Here is a 20,423-nt window from a genome sequence, read left to right on the forward strand (position 1 = left end):
TAATTTGGTACAGATAAAAAGAAATTTGATACAGATAATAAGAAAAATAAGAGTATTTGTAAAAACAACTGGTGGCATGTAGCACTTTAGAAACGTATTACTTCTCTCACAGATGAGAGAATGCCTCTTACAAGGTAAGTGACTTCTCTGAAATGTGAGTACAAAATGGTGAAAAGATTAGATTTTCTGGTACCAATAATTAGAAAATGTTGTCATTAAAATACAGACCCCCCTGAAGGCTAAAAAATGAGTCTGGCTCCTAAATTTTGGGACAGCCTTCTCGAACTCCCCCAAATAGTCAAAGCCTGAAGCCCAGTCCTGGTACATGCTAATGTGTGCAACTGTTTGTGCTTTGATGTTCCAGAGAGCAATGGAGTACGCTGAGCAAGTTCTGCAAGCTAAGTGTCGGACATCTTTTGTGAAGAAAGAGATGAGCAGGTTATTTGCGGAGAAATATAATAAACACACATCTCCATTTGTTAGAAAAAATGTAAATACAGAAAAAGCTATCTTCAAATATGAGCCACCTTTTGGATTTCACAAGTTGTCAGAAAGACTTCAGGACCTGCTGGATCTCTTACCTAACGATGATTTACAAGAAGACATAAAACTGAAAAGCTGTAAGCGCTGCGTGGTGGTGGGGAATGGAGGAGTTCTTCATGGATTGGAGTTGGGCTATGCACTGAATCAGTTTGATGTTGTTATAAGGTATCTTTTGTTTTTCTGTCTAAGCTAGTGTTTGTTCCCTTGCGTGAAGAATCTCAGATTTTTGATCCATGGTTGAATGTTTCTGTAATAATTGGGGATTATCAAATGAAAAACACTGAGATATTGTAGTTTTCAGTTTTAAACTGCTGAGAATATGTACTCATCCCTGTTTTTGTTCACTTTATAGACTAAACAATGCACCCGTTCAAGGATATACAGATCATGTTGGTAACAAAACCACCATAAGAATGACATATCCAGAAGGCGCCCCACTCTCTGAACATGAGTATTACCCAAATGGCTTGTTTGTGGCTGTTTTATTTAAAAGTGTTGATTTGTATTGGATTCAAGCAATGGTGAAAAATGAATCACTGGTAAGTAATGACATTTAACATTTTATTAAAACTTTGGTTTTACATGTAAACAGTGCAACCATAGTTTACCAAATTGATGTCAAGGGGTCAGGTGAACTAGAAAGGAAGTGATGTGATTTTACATCCAAGTCATGCCAAGGGCTTAGGAAAGAGAAGTAACAAAAGCAGTGGAATTCTCTGATAACTGCTGTAGGGAGGCCTCTTTCACATGAGACGTAACTTTATATTAAATTCTGAGAATTTTGGTTATCAATTCCAGTAAATTTAATAGATGTGCAGAATGTATCACAATTAGTCTGTTAATAAGGTTGTGTGATTTCATACAAATATTTACACTGCATTTCTAAGTAGAGTCCATCTACATCTTCTAAGTCCATCAAAGTCATGAGTGTAACTCTCCTTAGGACTGCACTTATTGTTGGAACTTGAAAATCAGTATATCTAATTCTTAACATGGCCACATTTGTGGATTCTTAAATCCAAAGACTGAAGCCATGAACGAATAACACAGATTGTTCTATAAACCTGAAAAATACCACCAGGTTTCAAAAAAAACACGAGTAAAAAAATACACTACAGAATTTTTAAAAATGCAAAATATTAGAAGCAGCATCTGTAGCTTTAAGAAATCAGTACCCTCAGTGGCTATTGCTAGGCAACCACAGACTATTTCCAGTTGAAGTCTTGGTTTCTGTCAAGGTGGGGAAAAATCAATGATCTGAAAAAAAGAATTAAAAAATGCTTTTAAAAAAACTTCATCAGATTTTTTTATTTAAATCAGATTTTGTTTGATAAATTGCTTTTTGAGGGAAAATCTATCTGAAGATAGTTTGATACATTATAGCCCAAAGGGGTTTTTATTATGAAATAAAGATTAATTTTAATTATATAGTATGATACTGTATATTCGGGCAATGTTTAAAGATTTTTATAAATGAATTCCATTAATTCATTCATTAGGGCCCCAATGTCATGCTCTCACAGAGGTTTCTGTAAGACTGTTTTGGATATTTTTCTATCCAGAAGATCACAGATGCTTGGTTTTGCAGTTCTCCAGACTGTGAATTTGTGTCTGCAGAGATAATATGCCTCTTCTTAACAGCAAAAATGTTTTAAAATAAACATACAGAATTGAGAAAGAGACCTCAGTTCTGTTGTTCCTCTGAAAATCTATGTACCCTTTTAGGGAGGCCTCATATACCAAATACCTTATTGATATTTTTAATTAATCCCAATTAATCTGGTTCCAATTAATCATGGAAATAATTGGGATTAACCTGGTCTACCATTTTGAAGGACTCAGCAGCTTGTTTTTTCTTATTTTCACATTTCCCAGGGAAAACAGAAGGGGGGAGGGAGGCAAATGTCATATCTCCTAAGGGGGAGTTCAGCTATCTGACTTAGTTACAACAATTCTCTCGTGGTCTATGAGAGAACTGTCATAATTGGAGCTCTCCCTAGTGAGCATTGCCATTCGCCTGTGAGAATCGCTTCACCTCCCCACCCCTCCCTTTTTTGCCCAGGAAACCTGCAAAGCAGGGGTTTGCGGGGGGGGGGGGAGGAGGGCTGAAGCTTCAAAGCAAGGGTTTTTTTAGAGTGCATGTCTTCTGTTACTTGATGCCATGTTGGTTCTGTTGGGATTCTCTGGCTTGAGATTGATTCTGTTAGGCTTTGTTGGTTCATCTATGGTCTTCAGTGCAGTCCCACATTTGGGACTGCGCTTGCGCAGGCTAGCCACTCAGAATCAGGACTTTTTAGCTTTTAGGCTCTAAAGGGGGGGCGATCTCCTCCCCCAACCAGTTTGAGCCAGGTTTTCCCACCGGAGCGGTCAGATGATGGAGTAAGGTTGCCCCCATCTTCCCTCAGTTTGTTATTTGCCGCCTCAAGGAATGGACGTCCTTTCTCTTGGCTCCTTAAAGCTTCAAGTTAACAGTTATAAGTGTTAAAGTTGTTATAGTTGGTAGTAGTTGCAGTTGTAGTTTGTGCATTGTGCATTGATCTTCTGCATTTTTGGAAAGCTGGAGCCGATTTCTCCTGGTTGCGCATCACAAATGAGTGAGAAAATGGCGGATAAATGGTTGTTTTAAAAATGTGAGAAATGCGGGACAAAATAGCCATGCCCTATGTTTTGCTTGTTTGTCCAAAGGGCATATTGTTGAGTGTTGCAAACATTGCCAGTTGTTTACTCCGAAAACCCAGATGGATCAGACTTCCCACCTAAAGGCTATATTGTGAGAGAAAGTGATCTCTAGCGCCAACAGCCCAGCAGCAAAGAAATCTGCCCCAGCAGATCACTCAGCATCAGCCGATTCTGCACAAGCCCAAGTGTCCAACGCACTGGGCTCGGCGGATCCGATAGTGCCTCCTTGACATCAGTCAAAACTACATTCCCCGCTCTGTTTCCATGTCGGGACCGACATCTGGTGGAGTGCAATCAGATCTGGTCTCCTGATCTCAGAACTGAGACTAGTAACGCTCAAGGTCCAGGGAGACATTGATGTCGAATCATTCAACAACTAGCATAGTGCTAGTGGATCGCCCTTCTCTGGGGTCAGGGGAAGAAGGCACTACACCTCCAGCCCCGGTGGTGTCTGAGAAGGATTCTAGCAGTTCTTCGAGGAAAAAGAAAGATAAGACCAAACATTTGTAGAAGCCACTGCATGGTGCCAATCTGCACCTCTGGTCCGAGACTGGTCTCCAGAGTTGGCGAGAGAGCTAATGTCAGTTTCTGATGAGGGTGCAGATTCAATGGACAGATCATTGGAATTGGGGAAAGTGGATTCTAGATCGTGTCCTGACAACCGCAGGAGATATTGCTTTGCTTCTTCGTAATGGTTCCCTTCATCTCGCCACACACCGGGATATTAGTACCCACCTTATTCACCTTTTGGGTATCCTCATGGATGGGCCTATTATCCTTTCAATCCATCTCCACTGGCGTTGTTGTAGTCTGGGCCAATGAAGTGTCAATGAAGTTCGGATTCGACTTCGCACTCATCTGTACAAGTGTTGGTGTCAAGACGGGGATCTGATTCTGAATCAGAGTGTGAAGTGATCGGTTTTGAACATAGCCCCAGCTGTATGTTGGAACCGTCACCAGAGGTGGCAGTTGGAATATTGGAGAGGGTCTCTCCAACGATCGACCATAAAGTATATACTGAATAGATGCTGTGTATGGTGGAGTCCTTGGACATTGATGTATCTAATACACAGAGGAAGCCAAAGGACAGTATCTTAAAGCACATTTATTCAGATATGCCTGCTGTTGTGGCATTCCCAATGACTGAAAGTCTAGTGAAAATTACGTACGACCTTCGCCAAAAACTAGCTTCAATACCTTCTACTACAAAAACGATAGAGGCACCCTACAAGATAAAACAAGACAAGTGCCCGTATCTGTTTGCTCATCCTTCTGCTTCATCCATGATAGCCGAAGAATTACAGGCATGTCACCACTAAGGCAGTTTGGCTACCCCAGCAGATAGAGAGGGTAGGAAACAGGACTCAATTGGCAGAAAGTTGTACTCTGGATCTACACTGAATATTAAAATGGCAGATTTCATGATGAGTATGAGTGGATGTCACATCTTCCTTTGGCAACAGATATCTACGTACATGGACACACTGCCTGAAGATAAGAAACCTCTTGTAAAGGTCATTCAAGATGAGACTGATGTTATCTAGACAGTAGATAAGCGCTAGCAGGCATATGTTGGATGTCTCCATGAGAGGACTGAACACAGCAATAATGTTGTATAGGCATGCCTGGCTTCGCACTACCGCTCTTCCTATAGAGACACGCAATAAAATAGAGGACATGCCCTTTGAGGGTACCACCTTGTTTGCGGACAGTATCTCATGTAGAAGAAAAAGGACTGTCAAACCACAAGGTCTTATGGAATCTTGCCTCACTCTTCTACTTATATGGGGAATAGACAGTCAGGAAAAAAAAAGTTCCAGCAAAAGAGGGATTACGGATCCTACAGATACCAACTTTACAGGCAGCAGTATCCATTCAAAACACTCTATGGGGGCCAATCACAATCTAAGAAGAAGCAAGGAGGCCGTTCTGAAGCACCCCATCATACCCAAGCAGCTGAAGGCTCATTGCAAGGGCAGAAAGAATAGTTCTGACTAGAACCAGATGTAGAACCACAGTTACCATTGTTTATAGACTGGGTGGCTCGTTTTACCAAAGCATGGGTGAGTATTTCTACTGATGTTTGGGTTCTTTCTATTATTAAAGTTTGTTATAGGTTGGAGTTTTAGTCATTGCCTCCTACTTTTTTGCCTTGTCAGGCTCCCAATAATACAATGTTTGAGTTACAAGAGGAGGTCCAATCTTTGTTGAGCAAAGGGGCCTTACAATGAGTGTCTGAATTGGATACTCCTTTTGGGTTCTTCTCCAGGTTCTTCCTTGTAGATAAGAAAGATGGAGGGAAGAGACCTATTTTAGATGTAAGAGGCCTTAACAAAATATCTGACAGTTGCAAAGTTTAGCATGCTTATGTTGCAGTGGGTCATAAATATGGTGGCACAAGATGCATGGTTTGCAGTCCTGGATCTAAAAGACACATATTTTCATATTTCCATCCATAGGACTCATAGGAAATACTTGTATTTTGTGTACAACGGGGAGGTATTCCAATACATGGCCCTTCCGTTTAGTTTGGCCAGGGCACCAAGGGTTTTTTTTATGAAATGTGTAGTGGTAGTTGTGGCCCACCTTAAGAAATTAGGGTGCTCAATTTATCCTTATTTAGATGATTGGTTGATTACAGCACACTCCCCTGAAGTACTGAGAGCGCAGATAGACACGATTCTCTCTGCGCGACATACTTTGGGCCTAGTGATAAATGAAAATAAATTCAAATGCAAAATTGAATAGGGTTTTCCTACCTACAGACAGACTCACCAAGATAGTTTATCTATCTAAAAAAATTTTGGCTAATGGGTTTCAATCCACAAAGATGATCCAGACTCCGTTGGGAGTCATGGCATCTACTACATCAGTGGCTGTGCATGCATGATTGAAAATGAGGTTATTACAGATCTGGTTTGTAAAACAATTTGACCCTCAATAACATCCTCTTCATAAGCAGTTCTCAGTTCCGAAACAGGTACAACTTGCTTGCTTGGTGGACAAACCCTGCATATTTGTCCCAGGGTATGCCTTTTGGAGTGAAAAGCCATGAGATTACCCTTACGACAGATGCATCCCTTGAGGGTTGGGGAGGACACTGAAAATGTATCAGTGTGTGGTCAGTGGATGAAAGGAAGTACCACATTAATTGGTTGGAGTTGCATGCTGTTTATTATGCCCTTAACTGTCTTACAGATATGGTATCCCACAGAAGAGTTCAAATCTTATTGGACAACACCACCACCGTCTTTTATAAAAAACAAGCAAGGGGGCACAGCCTCAAAGAAGCTGTGCATGGAGGCTGTCTGATTATGGGAATGGGCTATTGCCCACAATATTACACTGTTTGCCCTACATCTAGCGGACATCCAGCATCATAGCAGATTGGATCAGCAGAAAAGACAGGGTTCACCACAAGTGGGTTCTAAAAGACATACATTCAACCAGTTTTCCAGGCCTGGAGGTTCCCAGAGGTGGATCTTTTCACTACACCACACAACACTAAGGCTTGCAGGTTTTGCTCCAGAGGGAGCAGTGGGATAGGATCACTGGGAGGTGCCTTCCAGATCCAATGGACAGGGAGGCTATTCTATGCATTCCCACCTATTCCCTTGATCCACAAGGTCATATGCAAAGTACAATCAGACAAAGCAACTTGCATTCTAGTAGCACTGTTTTGGCTGTGGCAACATTGGTTTCACATGCTCCAACATTTAGCCAAGGGAAGGTTCCTTCATCTCTCAATGGTCCCAGACTTGATTTCTTACAACAACACCACAACCTAGCCAAGCTTCGCCTGATGGCCTGGTTCCTAGAGCAATAGGGCTGCAATTTTCAGATGAGATGGCGACTATATTGTTAAATGCTCGCCGACCCTCAACACAACGGTCATACAGTCTTAAATGGAATAGGTTGGTGGCTTGAGCTGAATCCAAGAATATGGTACCCAGCATGTGTCCACTGGCCAACATTTTTGTTTACTTAGTGCACCTTCGAGATTCAGGTTTAGCATCTGCATCTATAAAGGTGCATTTGGCATCTGTTTCTGCTTTCCACTCAAATATTGATGGCAGGACAATTTGCTCACATTATTTATCCAGACTTTTTCTGAAGGGGTTATATAACTTAAACCCACCATCAATTCCAGTGGTACCACAATGGTCTTTGGTTTTATCGCGACTGATGCTGAAACCTTTCGAGGCAATGGCAACTTATCCTTAATCAGGTCTCTCTTTCAAAGTAAAATCAAAAAGAGTCCAGCAGCGCCTTTAAGACTAACCAATTTTATTGTAGCATAAGCTTTCGAGAACCACAGTTCTCTTCGTCAGATGCATGGAGGGCAGAAAGAAACTGGTCAAATATAGAGGAGGAGAGGGGAGGGGAGGAGGAGAGGAGGGATGTAAACAACTCCTTTGATATGGAGATGCAGACAGCTCCTTTTGGTGTGGGGATCAGTTTGCTTGTGTAAAGGTTCAAAGGAGTTTGCCGTGTTGGTCTGTAGCAGCAAAATCAAAAAGAGTCCAGCAGCACCACCAAGACCAACCAATTCCACTGCAGCACAAGCCTCTATATTTGACCAGTTTCTTTCTGCCCTCCATGCATCTGACGAAGAGAACTGTGATTCTCGAAAGCTTATGCTACAATAAAGTTGGTTAGTCTTAAAGGTGCTACTGGACTCTGATTTTGCTACTACAGACTAACACGGCTGACTCGTCTGGATCTTTCAAAGTAGCATTTTTACTGGCAGTCACTTCAGCACGAAGTGTTAGTGAATTATGGGCACAAAGAGTGGATCCACCATTTTTGCTGGTTTATCCTGACAAAGTTGTCGTGTGTACTAGTTTACAATTCCTACCGAAAGTGGTTTCCAGGTTTCATGTGTCACAAAGCATATCCCTCCCGGTATTTTTCCCCAAAAGCCAGTCACAACAAGAGCATATACCACACCTGCTTCATGTTAGAAGGGCAGTTTTATTTTACATGGACAGGGCACAGTCTTTCAGGAGGGATCTAGCCTTCTTTGTTTGTCATGCAGGCTCTAATAAGGGCAGGGCAGCATCAGCACAAACAATATCTAGATGGATGGTGTCAGCTATTAATTTATGTTACAGATCTGCTGGTTGTCAGATCTTGCCAGGTAAATCCCCAAGCACTTCACTGCATCACTCAGGTGTATGAGTTAAAGTTACTTTATTGATGAGATATACCAGTATCAAGCTGTTCAGACAGAAGCATTGGCAGAAGTGACGCAAGGTGGGTAAGCAGTGTTAATTATAGGGGAACGTTCCCACCCCTGGGAAAGGAAGACCCCTAGAGTTTTGGCATGAAGTGCCCAGGAGAAGGGAGAGGAGGGGGAGAAAGGAGTTCTCAGGGAGGATGAGACAGCTCTGGCTGGAATTCCAAGGCCACGTTCTCAAGCCAGCCAGGAAACAGAAATCAAAACACCTTCAAGATAAGCAGCTAACAGCCAAGCAGCAGCTGTGTTCTCTTTGCACATCCTTAGAGGTCCAGAAACACAAAAAGACAATCATGGCAGTAACACTGGGGTGTATCTGACATTGATGTTCCATGCCCACTGGCATTACGAGCTCATTCCACCAGAGCACAGGCAACTTTGGCTACATTCCTCCGTGGTGTGCAGTTGAGTGAGATTTGCAGAGCTGCCATGTGGTCATCTGAGGAGACTTTTGTGGAGCACTATGAAATGGACATACATTCCAGAAGGGAAGCAGCAGTGGAACAAGCTGTCTTGCATTTGTTCTTTGATTGAGAGCATCACCCCACCACCAGGGTAGGTAGCTTGCTAGTTTCCCAAATTTGGGACTGCACTGTAGACCGTAGATGAAAACAGAGTTACACTTACCTGTAACTGCTGTTCATCTAGGTCTTCATGCAGGCACACGTTCCCTCTCTCCTGACCTGCTGTGAGCTCTCTAAGATAAAGTAATTGGGAGCGTGTGGTGGCACAGGAGAACTGAAGGAAGATGGGGGTGACCTCACTCCATCACATGACTGCTCCAGTGGGAAAACCAGGCTCAAACCAGTTGGAGGAGGAGGTTGCCCCCCACTTTAGAGCCTAAAAGCTAAAGAGTCCTGATTCCGAGCGGCTGGCTTGCGCAAGCGCAGTCCCAAATGTGTGCCTACACAAAGACCTAGATGAACAGCAGTTACAGGTAAGTGCAACTCTGTTTTGTTTTTGGTAAGTGGCTGCTTTTGCCCTGGAGAAAGCATGACATATTTTTCCTCATAGAGAACAATAGAGTGTAGCTGACGGCTCCTTCTTCAGGAGTCCATAGAATCAAACCCTTTAACTCAGTTTTCTTGAAACTTGGGGGTGGCGGGTCTTTAGTGGACAGGCAGCCCTTGCTGCACTTCAATTTTGGTGCCATTTACTTCAAAAACAGTCCCTCCCCCCCACCCATAAAAAATTTCAGAATCCATAAAAAAACCTGATCCAAATACAAAACCAGTATAAGAGGATCCAGATATCAGGAATGCCAATATTTATGGCCATCCACATACCTGAATTTAAAAATAGTGCAATTTACCCTCTTCATTGAGTTGTAGGAGCAACCCCCTCCCCCCAGCAGTGTCACTAGCATCAACCTGAACCACAAATTTCCAGTTCTCTTCAGGGTGCTGTAGAACCGGCTCAAAGATGAGCAAGTTTTTTAGGTTTTCGAAAGCCACCTGGCATTCCCGCGTCCAGTCCAACCTGGCACTGGGCTTTTCCCCCTGCAGTCCCTCCCCCTTCATTTTTAACAAGTCCATTAAGGGGAGGGCAATTTGAGCAAAGTTTTTTATGAAGGGTCTTTTGGACCTAGCAAGGTGCAGCCCCTGTCTACAGTGGTCGGTCTCCTCACCCCAGCATGTTGTTGCATTCTTGTCCAGGGTTGAGCACCTCAGGCACCCCGGACTTGCCCCAGCCCCCTTACCTGAAAGCTGATGGGATGCCAATGGCAGGCTCAGGAAGCCCCTGGGAGGGGGTGCAGCTCCAGCCAGCAGAAAAGGAAGGGAAAAGGTAGCCAGAGGGAGAGACCAGCCAGGGGCATGCTGCCCAACCCCACCCCAAAGGGCAACAGGAACCCACACCTGTCCAGAGTGCTAACAAGGAAGTAGAGGTACTGGAAGCCCCTGCCCAAGCCCTAGGGGAGAAAGAGGCAACCCAGCCACAGGAAGGTGGAGCAGCTCCCAAGCCCCAGAGGATCAGAAGGAGCAGGTGGAAGCCAGCCAGCCCCACCCTCCAGTGGGAGACTACGGGCCCTGACAGGGGAAGTAAGGACAGCCAGGAGGGGGCCAGGGCAGAGGGAGAAAGTACAAGAAATAGGGGCAGCCAGCCCTTAGCCAGCCAGACAGCTACCTTACCGGCAGGACAGCAGAAGCAGCACAGGGCCATGCCCCAAGCTGCAAACAGGGAGCAAGGGAGTAATAGAGACCAGCTGAGGCTGCTGAAAGCTCAGAACAGAGGAAGCTTGGCAGCCAGCCAAGAAAGCACAGCCGTAGCTGTCCCAATGCAGCCAAACTAGCTACCCCAGCTGCAACTGTTTGAGGCAGTCCAGGCCAGTGCTGGAAGGCAAAAGAGAGGTGTGGTCTGGCAAGTGGAGCCTGGGATGAGGGGCAGGATATAAGGGAAATCCACCTACTGGGCATGGTGGGTTGTGTAGGACTGATGGAGTGGAGGAGGAGTGGAGAGAAGCGAGAGAGTACGAGGAGAAAAGTTGATGGGGGAGATGGAGGAGAGTAAGAGTGGTGATGGGGTCAGGTTGAGCATGCCAGCAAGTGGACTGAGAGGGAGCCAGGGTGAAGTATACCACCCCTCCTTCCACAGAGCAGGGTCCTGCAGTGTCCCTGACACCCCCCTGAAGCTGGAGCCATGCATGCTGGCGCCCCACCCAGTGGCGTCCGCGGTGAGCCCTGACAATTTTAACAAGTTTCACTACTTGGGTTCTATTTTCGACCTCACATGCCAATTGGATCCATCCTAACAGGGTTTGTGGATCGTCTTGCATTAGTGCTCGATCTAGCAGATCAGCATTCAATCCACTTTGGAACAGTTCAGTTTTAACTCCTTCATGATAATCCTGACATATAATGGCTAATTGCCTGAACTCGGCAGCATAATCTCTTATGCGTCTGGACCCTTGTCTTATGGTTCTGAGCTTTGTGTGAGCCCTTTCTTCCTCTAGTCGGTCTTTAAAGTGGGCTCTTAACGCATATACAAAAGCATTTAAGTCATACAGCTCAGGTGCTCCCATGTCATGCAGTTACATACTATTTGTCTGCCGCCCCTTCCAGTCGAGATCCTAAGCGGTTCAGTCAACTGTGTTCCGAGGGAAACAAATGTCCCCAATCTTGGAAAAACTCCATGGCTAGTACTATAAAAAATCCCAGGTTCCTGGGGTTCCCATCAAATGTGGCTTCCCATTTGAACCATCCTTGTGGTAATCCCGCTGCAGGGACTCCTGCTCCCTGGTACCCCACCGGCTGGTAGATCGGGGCCCCTTCAAAGGGGGGTGGTTGAATGTGTCCCTGTGCCACGAAGGGTATTCGATGGGCTCCATCTGCTCTATAACCCCTTGCAGCTGCCTGTGGGATTCCTCCATAGTATGGGTGAAAGGCTTATGCTTGAACCCTCATGGCTCCCTGAGGGAGATATATTGGAGGACCCCCCATTTGCGGATGGCCCATTTGTACTCCAACTCCCATTGGTACAATGACAGGGGCTCCCTGTGGTTGGCCGGTTTGGGGCACCCTCATTCCTACTGCAGCAACCCATGCCCCCGTGCTTGCTGTAGCAGGTGGGACCCTCAATGGCTGGATTCCCCCTTGTTGGGTCCCTACTCCCCTCTGTGGTGGTAAAGTGGAAATTGTCAGCACTGGTAGGGGAGTTTGAGTCTGTAAGCTCGTCGGCACTCTCATCCCCAATGTGGCAGTTGGCGCCCCTGCACTGCCCACAATTGGAGGAATGGTCAACAGTTGTGTTGACCCATCCCTACTCCCTGGGAGGGTATATTCAGTGCAGTCAATAGGGGAGAAGGTTGGATGATACTCCTTCCCTCTGTTCCTGTTGCTATTCCTGGAATTGAGGGAACTACTTGGTCATCCCCAAATTGTGCAGGAGTCATTAGAAGTGTTCTTCCTCTTCCCAGCAGTGCCATCCCAATAGAGTTTGTTGGCCCATTAGAGCAGCTGCTCCCCTTGCCATCGGCTTGCCAACATACCCCTCCATCTCGATAGAATGCCGAAAGTACATTGTCCCATGGCATTGCATCCTCTCCTCTGCAGTTATGGATCTACAAGGGCCCCACTCGTGTGAGTGGTAGATTCCATGGGTAGTAGGTAGACCCGGCTTTGGGGATTGCTCCCAGTTCAGGATACATTGGGAGGGTCCCTGCATCACTAAATCCCCTTGTTGCAGATATATTATAGTCCATAAGGTAGTCCAAACTTGTGTGGGTCACAGGTGCCAGCTCTCTGGAAGTCCCATCTGGAGTTGGAACTGGTCCCAGTTGATTGATGGGATCCTCTGGCACTGTTGGCCCCAGGTCAGGCTCTGACAACATAAAGCCGGTAGCCATTCTCCAAGGGTTGCAGGTGCAGAAAAAAACTAGGATTCATGTCAAAATGTCAGGCTGTGGGTAACAGGATATGATAGACGGGTCTCTATACCATTGGAACAAGAAACCCAGGCTCTTGGTTAAATGGTTTTATTCAGAAATCCAGTCTTTTCCATATATATGTCCATAGAATTACTCAGAAGCAAGAAAGCATCTAAGCAGTACATGCTCCATTGACAGGAAAAGAAACTTTAAGGAAGTACATCTTTAAATACCCAATTGTTTCCCCCTTCCCACCTAGACCACAGATTTGCATGGGAAATGGTCTGGGAATTTCTGCTAGGGTTTATACATCAGCCTAGACAGGACAAAAAGCGTAAGATTAAACTGCAACATTTCAGACAGTGCAAGGTTGCTCCTGGGAGCTTCAAAGGAAGGAGAAAAGACAGCTGTGTTCCCAGGATGCCTGAGAAATGAAAGTGATGGTTAGAGCATTTGCCAAATGACATTAAGGTACAGCATTAGCAATACATAGAACAATGACATGGTTAGGGGTACAGACACAACAGACTCTCAGGCTCCACGTAATTTGCCTGATTTGGCCAGAATGAACACTTTGTCTCAGCACACCGACCAAAAACTGCAGTTCTCTCTGCTGCCACTGTCCAATCCCAGCACACCCCATTCACCCAGCCAGCCCCCCTCTTCTTGTCAGAGTCCTGCATTTAAACCCACAGTAACAAATATTAAAACACCACACTAAACCTCAGAAGTGAAACATACAAAATTATTTACATACGAAACGTTACATGGGAAACTGAGGTGTCCCTCACACGTCCTTGCAGGTTCCGTCCAGTACAGCTTGGCCTGACTTGGCAGCTGGCACTGTGCTGGATTCAAAAAAGGAGCCTGCCTTTTTAGAGTTATGATGGATACTGGCTGAGTTATGTTTGTGACAAAAAATGCCACACGCGTACACTTTTCTATAAGAATGTCAGGTTCACTTTGATAGAAAATGTGATGGATAGAAAGCTCACCCCACTCCACACACAAAATTTTTTCTCACATCAAAGAGTGCAATCCTAAGAACACTTTCCTGGGAGTTAGCCCCAAAGAGTAGACTTCAGCAGGATTCTGAGTAGACCTGCTTAAGATTACACTGAAAATTTCAGCTTTCCTCCTACTCTACTGTACTGGGGTTCCCAGCAGGACGTTAAAAAGAAGACTAAAACTGTGTTCAAGGGGATAGGATATGGGACTGAGTATAAACGCACCCAAGGCTGGAACAATCACTGAGGTAAAATTGACAGGCACAAGATGGATTGTTTTAAAAAAGGAAACCTAACCTCTTCTCAGGCCTTAAAATCCATTCCTTACAACTTCTCCCTGTCAGTCCCTAATTCCCCAAGTTCGGCTTCTGTTGGTAGATTCTGAGCACTTTGCCCCTTCTGCACTGGGAACATAACTCCTCACTATCCCAGAAGTCAAGCCAAAACGCATGGAATTGGCTTGTCTAGGCCCTTTTACACCCTCATGTTTGATCAGTATGGTGCCATTTTTTTTTTACTCTGCACTGTGTCAAAATGTATCAGGGTTGACAAGTGCTGGCACTTTTGGCACTGATGCCATCATTGGTGATGTCACAATGCCAACCCCTTTCCTTTTTTTCTTTCTGCTTTTTTTTGCACGTGTTGAATTGATGCATTGCTGAGACGCTGGATCGATCTCTTTCTTTCATCTCTCCCTCTCAGCCCATCAGTGTGTCAATCTTACTCTGGATCTTTTTTAAAAAAAAATTAAAAACAAATGAAAATGGAGAGGAAAGAGAGAAGAGGAAATATGGAAAGGAGGAGGTGGGAGTGGCTGGATAGACAGCAGTGGTCAATAACAATGAAGTGGGCTGGCAGAGGGTGGGAGGGGGGCAGAAGAGTGGAATGCTAAAAGATGAGATAAAGAGTACACGGGGAAAGAGCAGACTGGAAAACGGATTTTTAAAAAAAGTTGGAGTATAAGTGCTCCCAGGAAAGCTGTGGAAAAGGCGCATAGTAGCTGGAGTGACTGTTCATGGCAGCAAATCAGGTGCAGATGGTCACAAAAGCCCCCGCAGTATAGGATCTGAACTGGTGAAATTGGCTTGTGCAGAAGGGGTTATTGACTGCTTTGTCTCTGGGGCAACTTTCTTTGCTCTGCCTGTCACAGGGTATTTACAAATTGCAGCAGAGAACTGCAAGCCACTGCACTGGCTCATCTCCTTTGCCTCATTGAAATTGAGCCTGATAATGTGGAAATACAGGATTTAAGAGAGATGTAAAATGCAAGTGGAGCAGCCCCAGATATTCTTTTGTGAACTTCAAGTACTAATAAACTTACGTTGGAATGCTGTAGTGTAGACAGATGTTTTCTAAAGCAAAGAATATTTTATTTACAAGGAGAAATTCACACAGGCGAATATATATAAATCACAGGCATACAAGAGTCCTAGGAAAAACAGTGAGAAGATTGGATAAAGGTTGTAGTGTTTGGGTTCTTCAGAGGAATAGAGAGGTCTGTAGAGAAAGGAGGCTCAAATGACCAGTGTTCTTTGCCAGGAGGCTCAGAGAAATATGAGGGTACTGCACTTGGATCCAAGTAATCTGAGGGTAAGGCACTTGGATCCTTACTTGGATCCAAGTAAGGGCACACACTTTGGCTGAGGCAAAGCCCGAGCAATTATAGGGCAACATGGGCCTTGGACATGAAGGTGACTTCAGCCCAACAAACAATGACCTTAACTGTTGTCTCCTGAGATAGAAAAAGGGATTGCGAAACCTTGATTGACAATCTGGGGTATATCAGTGAGAGCTGGGGAGGCTTAGTTTAGTCATTCCTGGTGCTGGACAATGAAACTGTGGTTCTAATTAAGAGTCTCCTGGGTTGGATAATGAACTTGGAGTTTAGATTAAGGTTTTCCAGGAAGAGCTTAAATTTATCAGAGATGAGTGATGGCCCTTGATTGCTGGATAGGGTTTGATTTCAATCACTTGAATGGAGAAGGGAGAGGGAATGTCCGAAGGGTTTGTTTAGGAAAATCTACTCAAGCACCTTTTTTGTCAGAAGTGCTACTCGTTCCGAGGCTAGGAGGGTGGAAGTCCATCACACTTAATTACTTTGCATTCCATCAGCATTCCATTTGTATCTTGGTCTCCACACCGGGAACCGGCAACATATCTCCCAGCCAGGTGGCTTGCTACTGCAGCATGAAGCGCGTTAGAGAGAGAGGGCTTATGGTACTCATAATCATAAGAGTGTATTATATGACAGAGACCTAAGTGGACTACTCACAATCCAACCAACAGGCTCCAAACAAACTGTATATACCTGTCCACAGTAAACAGAAGATTTTCTTTCCCCCCTCTAATTTTAATTGTTAGTGGTCGCTTAAAGAATTGAACTGTACTATAAATAATGACAATCCTAGGTAGTGCTTGTATTTCTTAAAATATAATCAATATCTACTGGATTTTTTTTTTCTGTGTAGCCACTTTGGGTGCGATGGTTTTTTTGGAAGCAGGTAGCTGAAAAAATTCCTGTGATGCCTAAACAGTTCCGCATTTTGAACCCAATAATCATCAAAGAGACTGCTTTGGATATTTTGCAGTATCCTGAACCTCGACCAAGGTTTTGGGGATGGGATCAGGTCTGTATTAATTATTGTATTTTATTTTGTTTATGACATTTATAGTCGACTGTTTTCACTGAGGTTCAAGGCAGTTTACATAGTGGGAGTGTTATGACCTTTACTTTCTTTGAGTAGATATTTCTTTTAATATTTCCCTTAACACCCTCTGGGTAGTTTGCTGCCACCAGGAATATTATATTCCAATATATTTTATTTAAGTTCTCCCTTTTGTAACGTTCCTAAGCGTCAGGCTCCTTCATGGTTCTATGTGGCCCTGAGGATAGGAATGGGATATAGCAATGACAGCCACTCTGGGATATAACAAAACAAAAATAAACTTTTATTTAGTTAATAAGCGTATCGGTTTCATAAACGTAGTGCTCGGTTTTTGAAGTTACTTCCTATAAACTCATTCACACTGATCTCTCCTAAGGCTTCACACACAGTTAGCCTCTTTCTCTAACTCAATATTTGTCTCACAGAAATGCTTAAAACTCCTCAGGCAACACACAGCTAGCCTCTCTTTCTCTAACTCTTATTCCCAGAAATATTAAACCTGCTCAGGCAGCACACAGCTGGCCTCTCTTTCCCTGACTGAGTGTCCTTTCACAAACATGCTCAGTTCAGGTTCCACACAGGTTATATTTCACCATTTGTCATCATTGTAAAAATAGTCTATGCTAATTATGGCTTCTCTTTCCTTCCCTTTTAGAACGTACCTACAATTGGAATCACTGCTGTTGTTCTTGCTACGCATTTATGCGATGAAGTGAGTTTAGCTGGATTTGGGTATGATCTTAGCCAGCCGAACACACAATTGCATTATTATGATAATCTTTGCATGGCTGCAATGCACAAACAAACGATGCACAATGTGACTACTGAAACAAAATTTCTTCAAAAGCTGATAAAAGAGGGAGTTGTGAAAGACCTCAGTGGAGGAATATACTGCGACTTCTGCAGAAAAACAAGCTGGTGACTGAAGCCGAGCCATTGGTGTGTATTTTTGCAAGGCAGCTTCTCTCCAAGGAGAGCCTATCAGTATTTTCATCATGAAGGCGCACCAAAGAACTCCTCATCTCCACTTTTACCTGCTTCACTTTTTAGTTTCATATTCAGCGTATTTGTTTTATGTACTTGAAACCAATTGGTTTTTTCCCCCACAAGAAATCTGAGTAATTAAAATGTCCCTTTTATGTATTGAATGGTTTATGTATGGGAAAATATCCAGAACATTTTTAATCGTATAGGTCAATGTTACATATAAGTATATGTTGTTTAATATAATGAAAGAAGACTCTCTCAAGTAGTGGTATGTTCTGATACATAGCATTTATACATCAGCATGAATAATAGTTTATTTAGATCTTATTTGTGGACAGAATTATAATTTGCGTGTCTTCACAGACCTTTTTTTCAAAAAAAAATTTTTTAAATCAGTAATGGCTATATCAAATGTAATGATTTTTAAAAACCCTCAGAAATGCTTCCTAGGGGTATGCAGGGGAGGGTGGCTGCTCCAGGCAGTAAAGGATGGGAAATGGCTGCTGAGTGAGTGGGACTGGGAAAATCCAGACTTTCCTGTCCACAGAGTCGCTAGCTTGGTTTTCCTGTGATCTTTCCCAAAACAGATTTGGGAAAGAACACAAAAAAATTTGGAAAACCCGGGAGGTGCACAGAAGCACCAAGGGAGACACCCACTTCCCAGTACCATCAGACCCTGGGAGGATCACCTACATGAAACTGGCCTTGGATGCCACATTCGGTGCGGGTCAGAGAATTGTCAGAAGGAATACTCCTGTGAACATAAACGGCACTGGAAAAATGCAAGCAATATAGGAGACCTGTGGGTAACAGACCGGACATTTCTGCCCCTCCAAAGGCCTCCCCTCACCCACCAGACCCCACCTTCTCGGGGTACCTTTTGTGGAACTTGGTTATGAGCTTTGGGGCATGTACGTGAGAGGCTTCTACCCACTCTCTAAAGCTTTCATCAGAGTCTGTCCATCTGATAAGATAAAAAAAAATTATGTCTTATTTTGGAGTCCAGGATTTCTTCCACTTCATAATGGACTTGTCTGTCGATGAGTGTAGGATGCGGGACTCCTTTCTTAGGATGCCACTCATCAGGTGGAGGTGCTTCCTTTAAGAGACTAAAGTGGAAAGTGGAGTGCATTTGGCTTAGGTTCTTTGGTAATTCAAGTTCCACTGTCACATCATTAATCACTTTTTTGACTAGGAAAGGCCCCATATACTTAAGTCCTAACTTTTTGCATGACTGTTCACTTCTGAAATGTTTTGTGGATACGTACACCCTGTCTCCAGGTTGCAGTTTACGTTGTTCTGCCCAATGGCGATCTGCATATTTTTTGTAATCCTCTTGGCTTTTTTCAAAGATTTTTGGATGATTTCCCATTGTTCTGTAAGGGAGGACCACCACTCTCCCAGATCCCCTGGTCTTTGTGTTTCAGGATTAGTTTCAAAGGGTATGGCTTGTCCTTCATATCCTTGTACTACTTTGAAGGGGGATGCTCCTGTAGAACTGTGTATGGCGTTGTTATACGCATATTCGGCAAAATGAAGATTGACCCAGTTGTCTTGCTGGTAGTTGATGTAGCATTGGAGGAATTGTTCCAGCACTTGATTTGTGCGTTGTGATTGGCCATCGGTTTGAGGATGATGGGCGGAGCCAGGGTTTCCGCTAACTTGCGCTCCTGCACTTTGGCGCAGGAATTGTAACTGCTCAGCGCAGAGCTTAGAAGCCCCAGCGCACAGCAGGTGCCAGGTGCTGGAGGAGGAGCCGCAGCAGGTGCCTGCACAGCCTTTCCTAGAACCCTCGCCAGGCTCTGGAGGAGGAGCCGCGCCCATGCAGTCTTTCCCTGGCCCGTCACTGGGCTCTGGAGGAGGCACCATGGCAGGTGCCTGCGTGGCCTTTCCCCAGACCATTGCCAGGCTCTGGAGAGGAGCCATGGTGGGCACCCACACAGCCTTTCCCCGGCCCATTGCTGGGCTTGGGGAAGGTGCCTGTGCAGCCTTTCCCTGGCCCCTTGCCGGGCTCTGGAGGAGGAGCTGCAGCAGGCGCCTGTGCGGCCTTTCCCTGGCCCCTCGCCAGGCTTGGGGAAAGAGCCACAGCAGATGCCCGCGTGGCCTTTCCCCGGCCCTTCGCCAGGCTCTGGAGAGGAGCCATGGCGGCCACCCATGCAGCCTTTCCTCGGTCCCTTGCCAGGCTTGGGGCAGGTGCCTGCGCAGCCTTTCCCTGGCCCCTCACCAGGCTTGGGGAAAGAGCCACAGCAGGTGCCCGTGCGGCCCCTCGCTAGGCTCGGGGGAGAGTCATGGAAGGCACCCACACGGCCTTTCCCCAGCCCCTCGCTGGGCTCTGGAGGAGACACCACAGAAGGCTCCTGTGCGGCCTTTCCCAGGCCCTTCACCAGGCTCTGGAGAGGAAACATGGTGGGCACCCACGCAGCCTTTCCTCGGCCCCTTGCTGGGCTTGGGGAAGGTGCCTGCGCGGCCTTTCCATGGCCCCTTACTGGGCTCTGGAGGAGGAGCTGCAGCAGGCGCCCACACGGCCTTTCCCTGGCCCCTCGCCAGGCTTGGGGAAAGAGCCACAGCAGACACCCGTGTGGCCTTTCCTCGGCCCCTCGCCAGGCTTGGGGAAAGAGCCACAGCAGGTGCCCGCGTGGCCTTTCCCTGGCCCTTCACCGGGCTCTGGAGAGGAGCCATGGTGGGCACCCACGCAGCCTTTCCCCGGCCCCTTGCCGGGCTTGGGGAAGGTGCCTGCGCAGCCTTTCCCTGGCCCCTTGCCGGGCTCTGGAGGAGGAGCTGCAGCAGGTGCGTGCGTGGCCTTTCCCCAGCCCCTCACCAGGCTTGGGGAAAGAGCCACAGCAGGTGCCCACGTGGCCTTTCCCCGGCCCCTCGCTGGGCTCGGGGGAAAGAGTCATGAAAGACACCCACATGACCTTTCCCCCAGCCCACGCTGGGCT

General features: G+C 45.5%; 1 protein-coding gene across 3 annotated transcripts in view; it reads left to right on the plus strand.

Moving 5' to 3' along the window:
* ST3GAL5 (ST3 beta-galactoside alpha-2,3-sialyltransferase 5) overlaps window positions 1–17,640 on the plus strand; it is a 58,867-nt gene extending 41,227 nt beyond the window's left edge. For all 3 annotated transcript variants that reach the window (XM_054973163.1, XM_054973162.1, XM_054973164.1), the window contains 4 exons: window positions 365–708; window positions 896–1,082; window positions 16,300–16,458; window positions 17,153–17,640. In XM_054973163.1, the coding sequence (XP_054829138.1) occupies window positions 365–708; window positions 896–1,082; window positions 16,300–16,458; window positions 17,153–17,419 (957 nt within the window). In that variant the 3' untranslated portion in view covers window positions 17,420–17,640. The remainder of the gene's footprint in view (window positions 1–364; window positions 709–895; window positions 1,083–16,299; window positions 16,459–17,152) is intronic.
* The last annotated feature ends 2,783 nt before the right edge of the window (window positions 17,641–20,423 follow it).

This window comes from Eublepharis macularius, chromosome 3 (genome assembly GCF_028583425.1).
Source record: "Eublepharis macularius isolate TG4126 chromosome 3, MPM_Emac_v1.0, whole genome shotgun sequence".
Classification (NCBI taxonomy): Eukaryota; Metazoa; Chordata; class Lepidosauria; order Squamata; family Eublepharidae; genus Eublepharis; species Eublepharis macularius.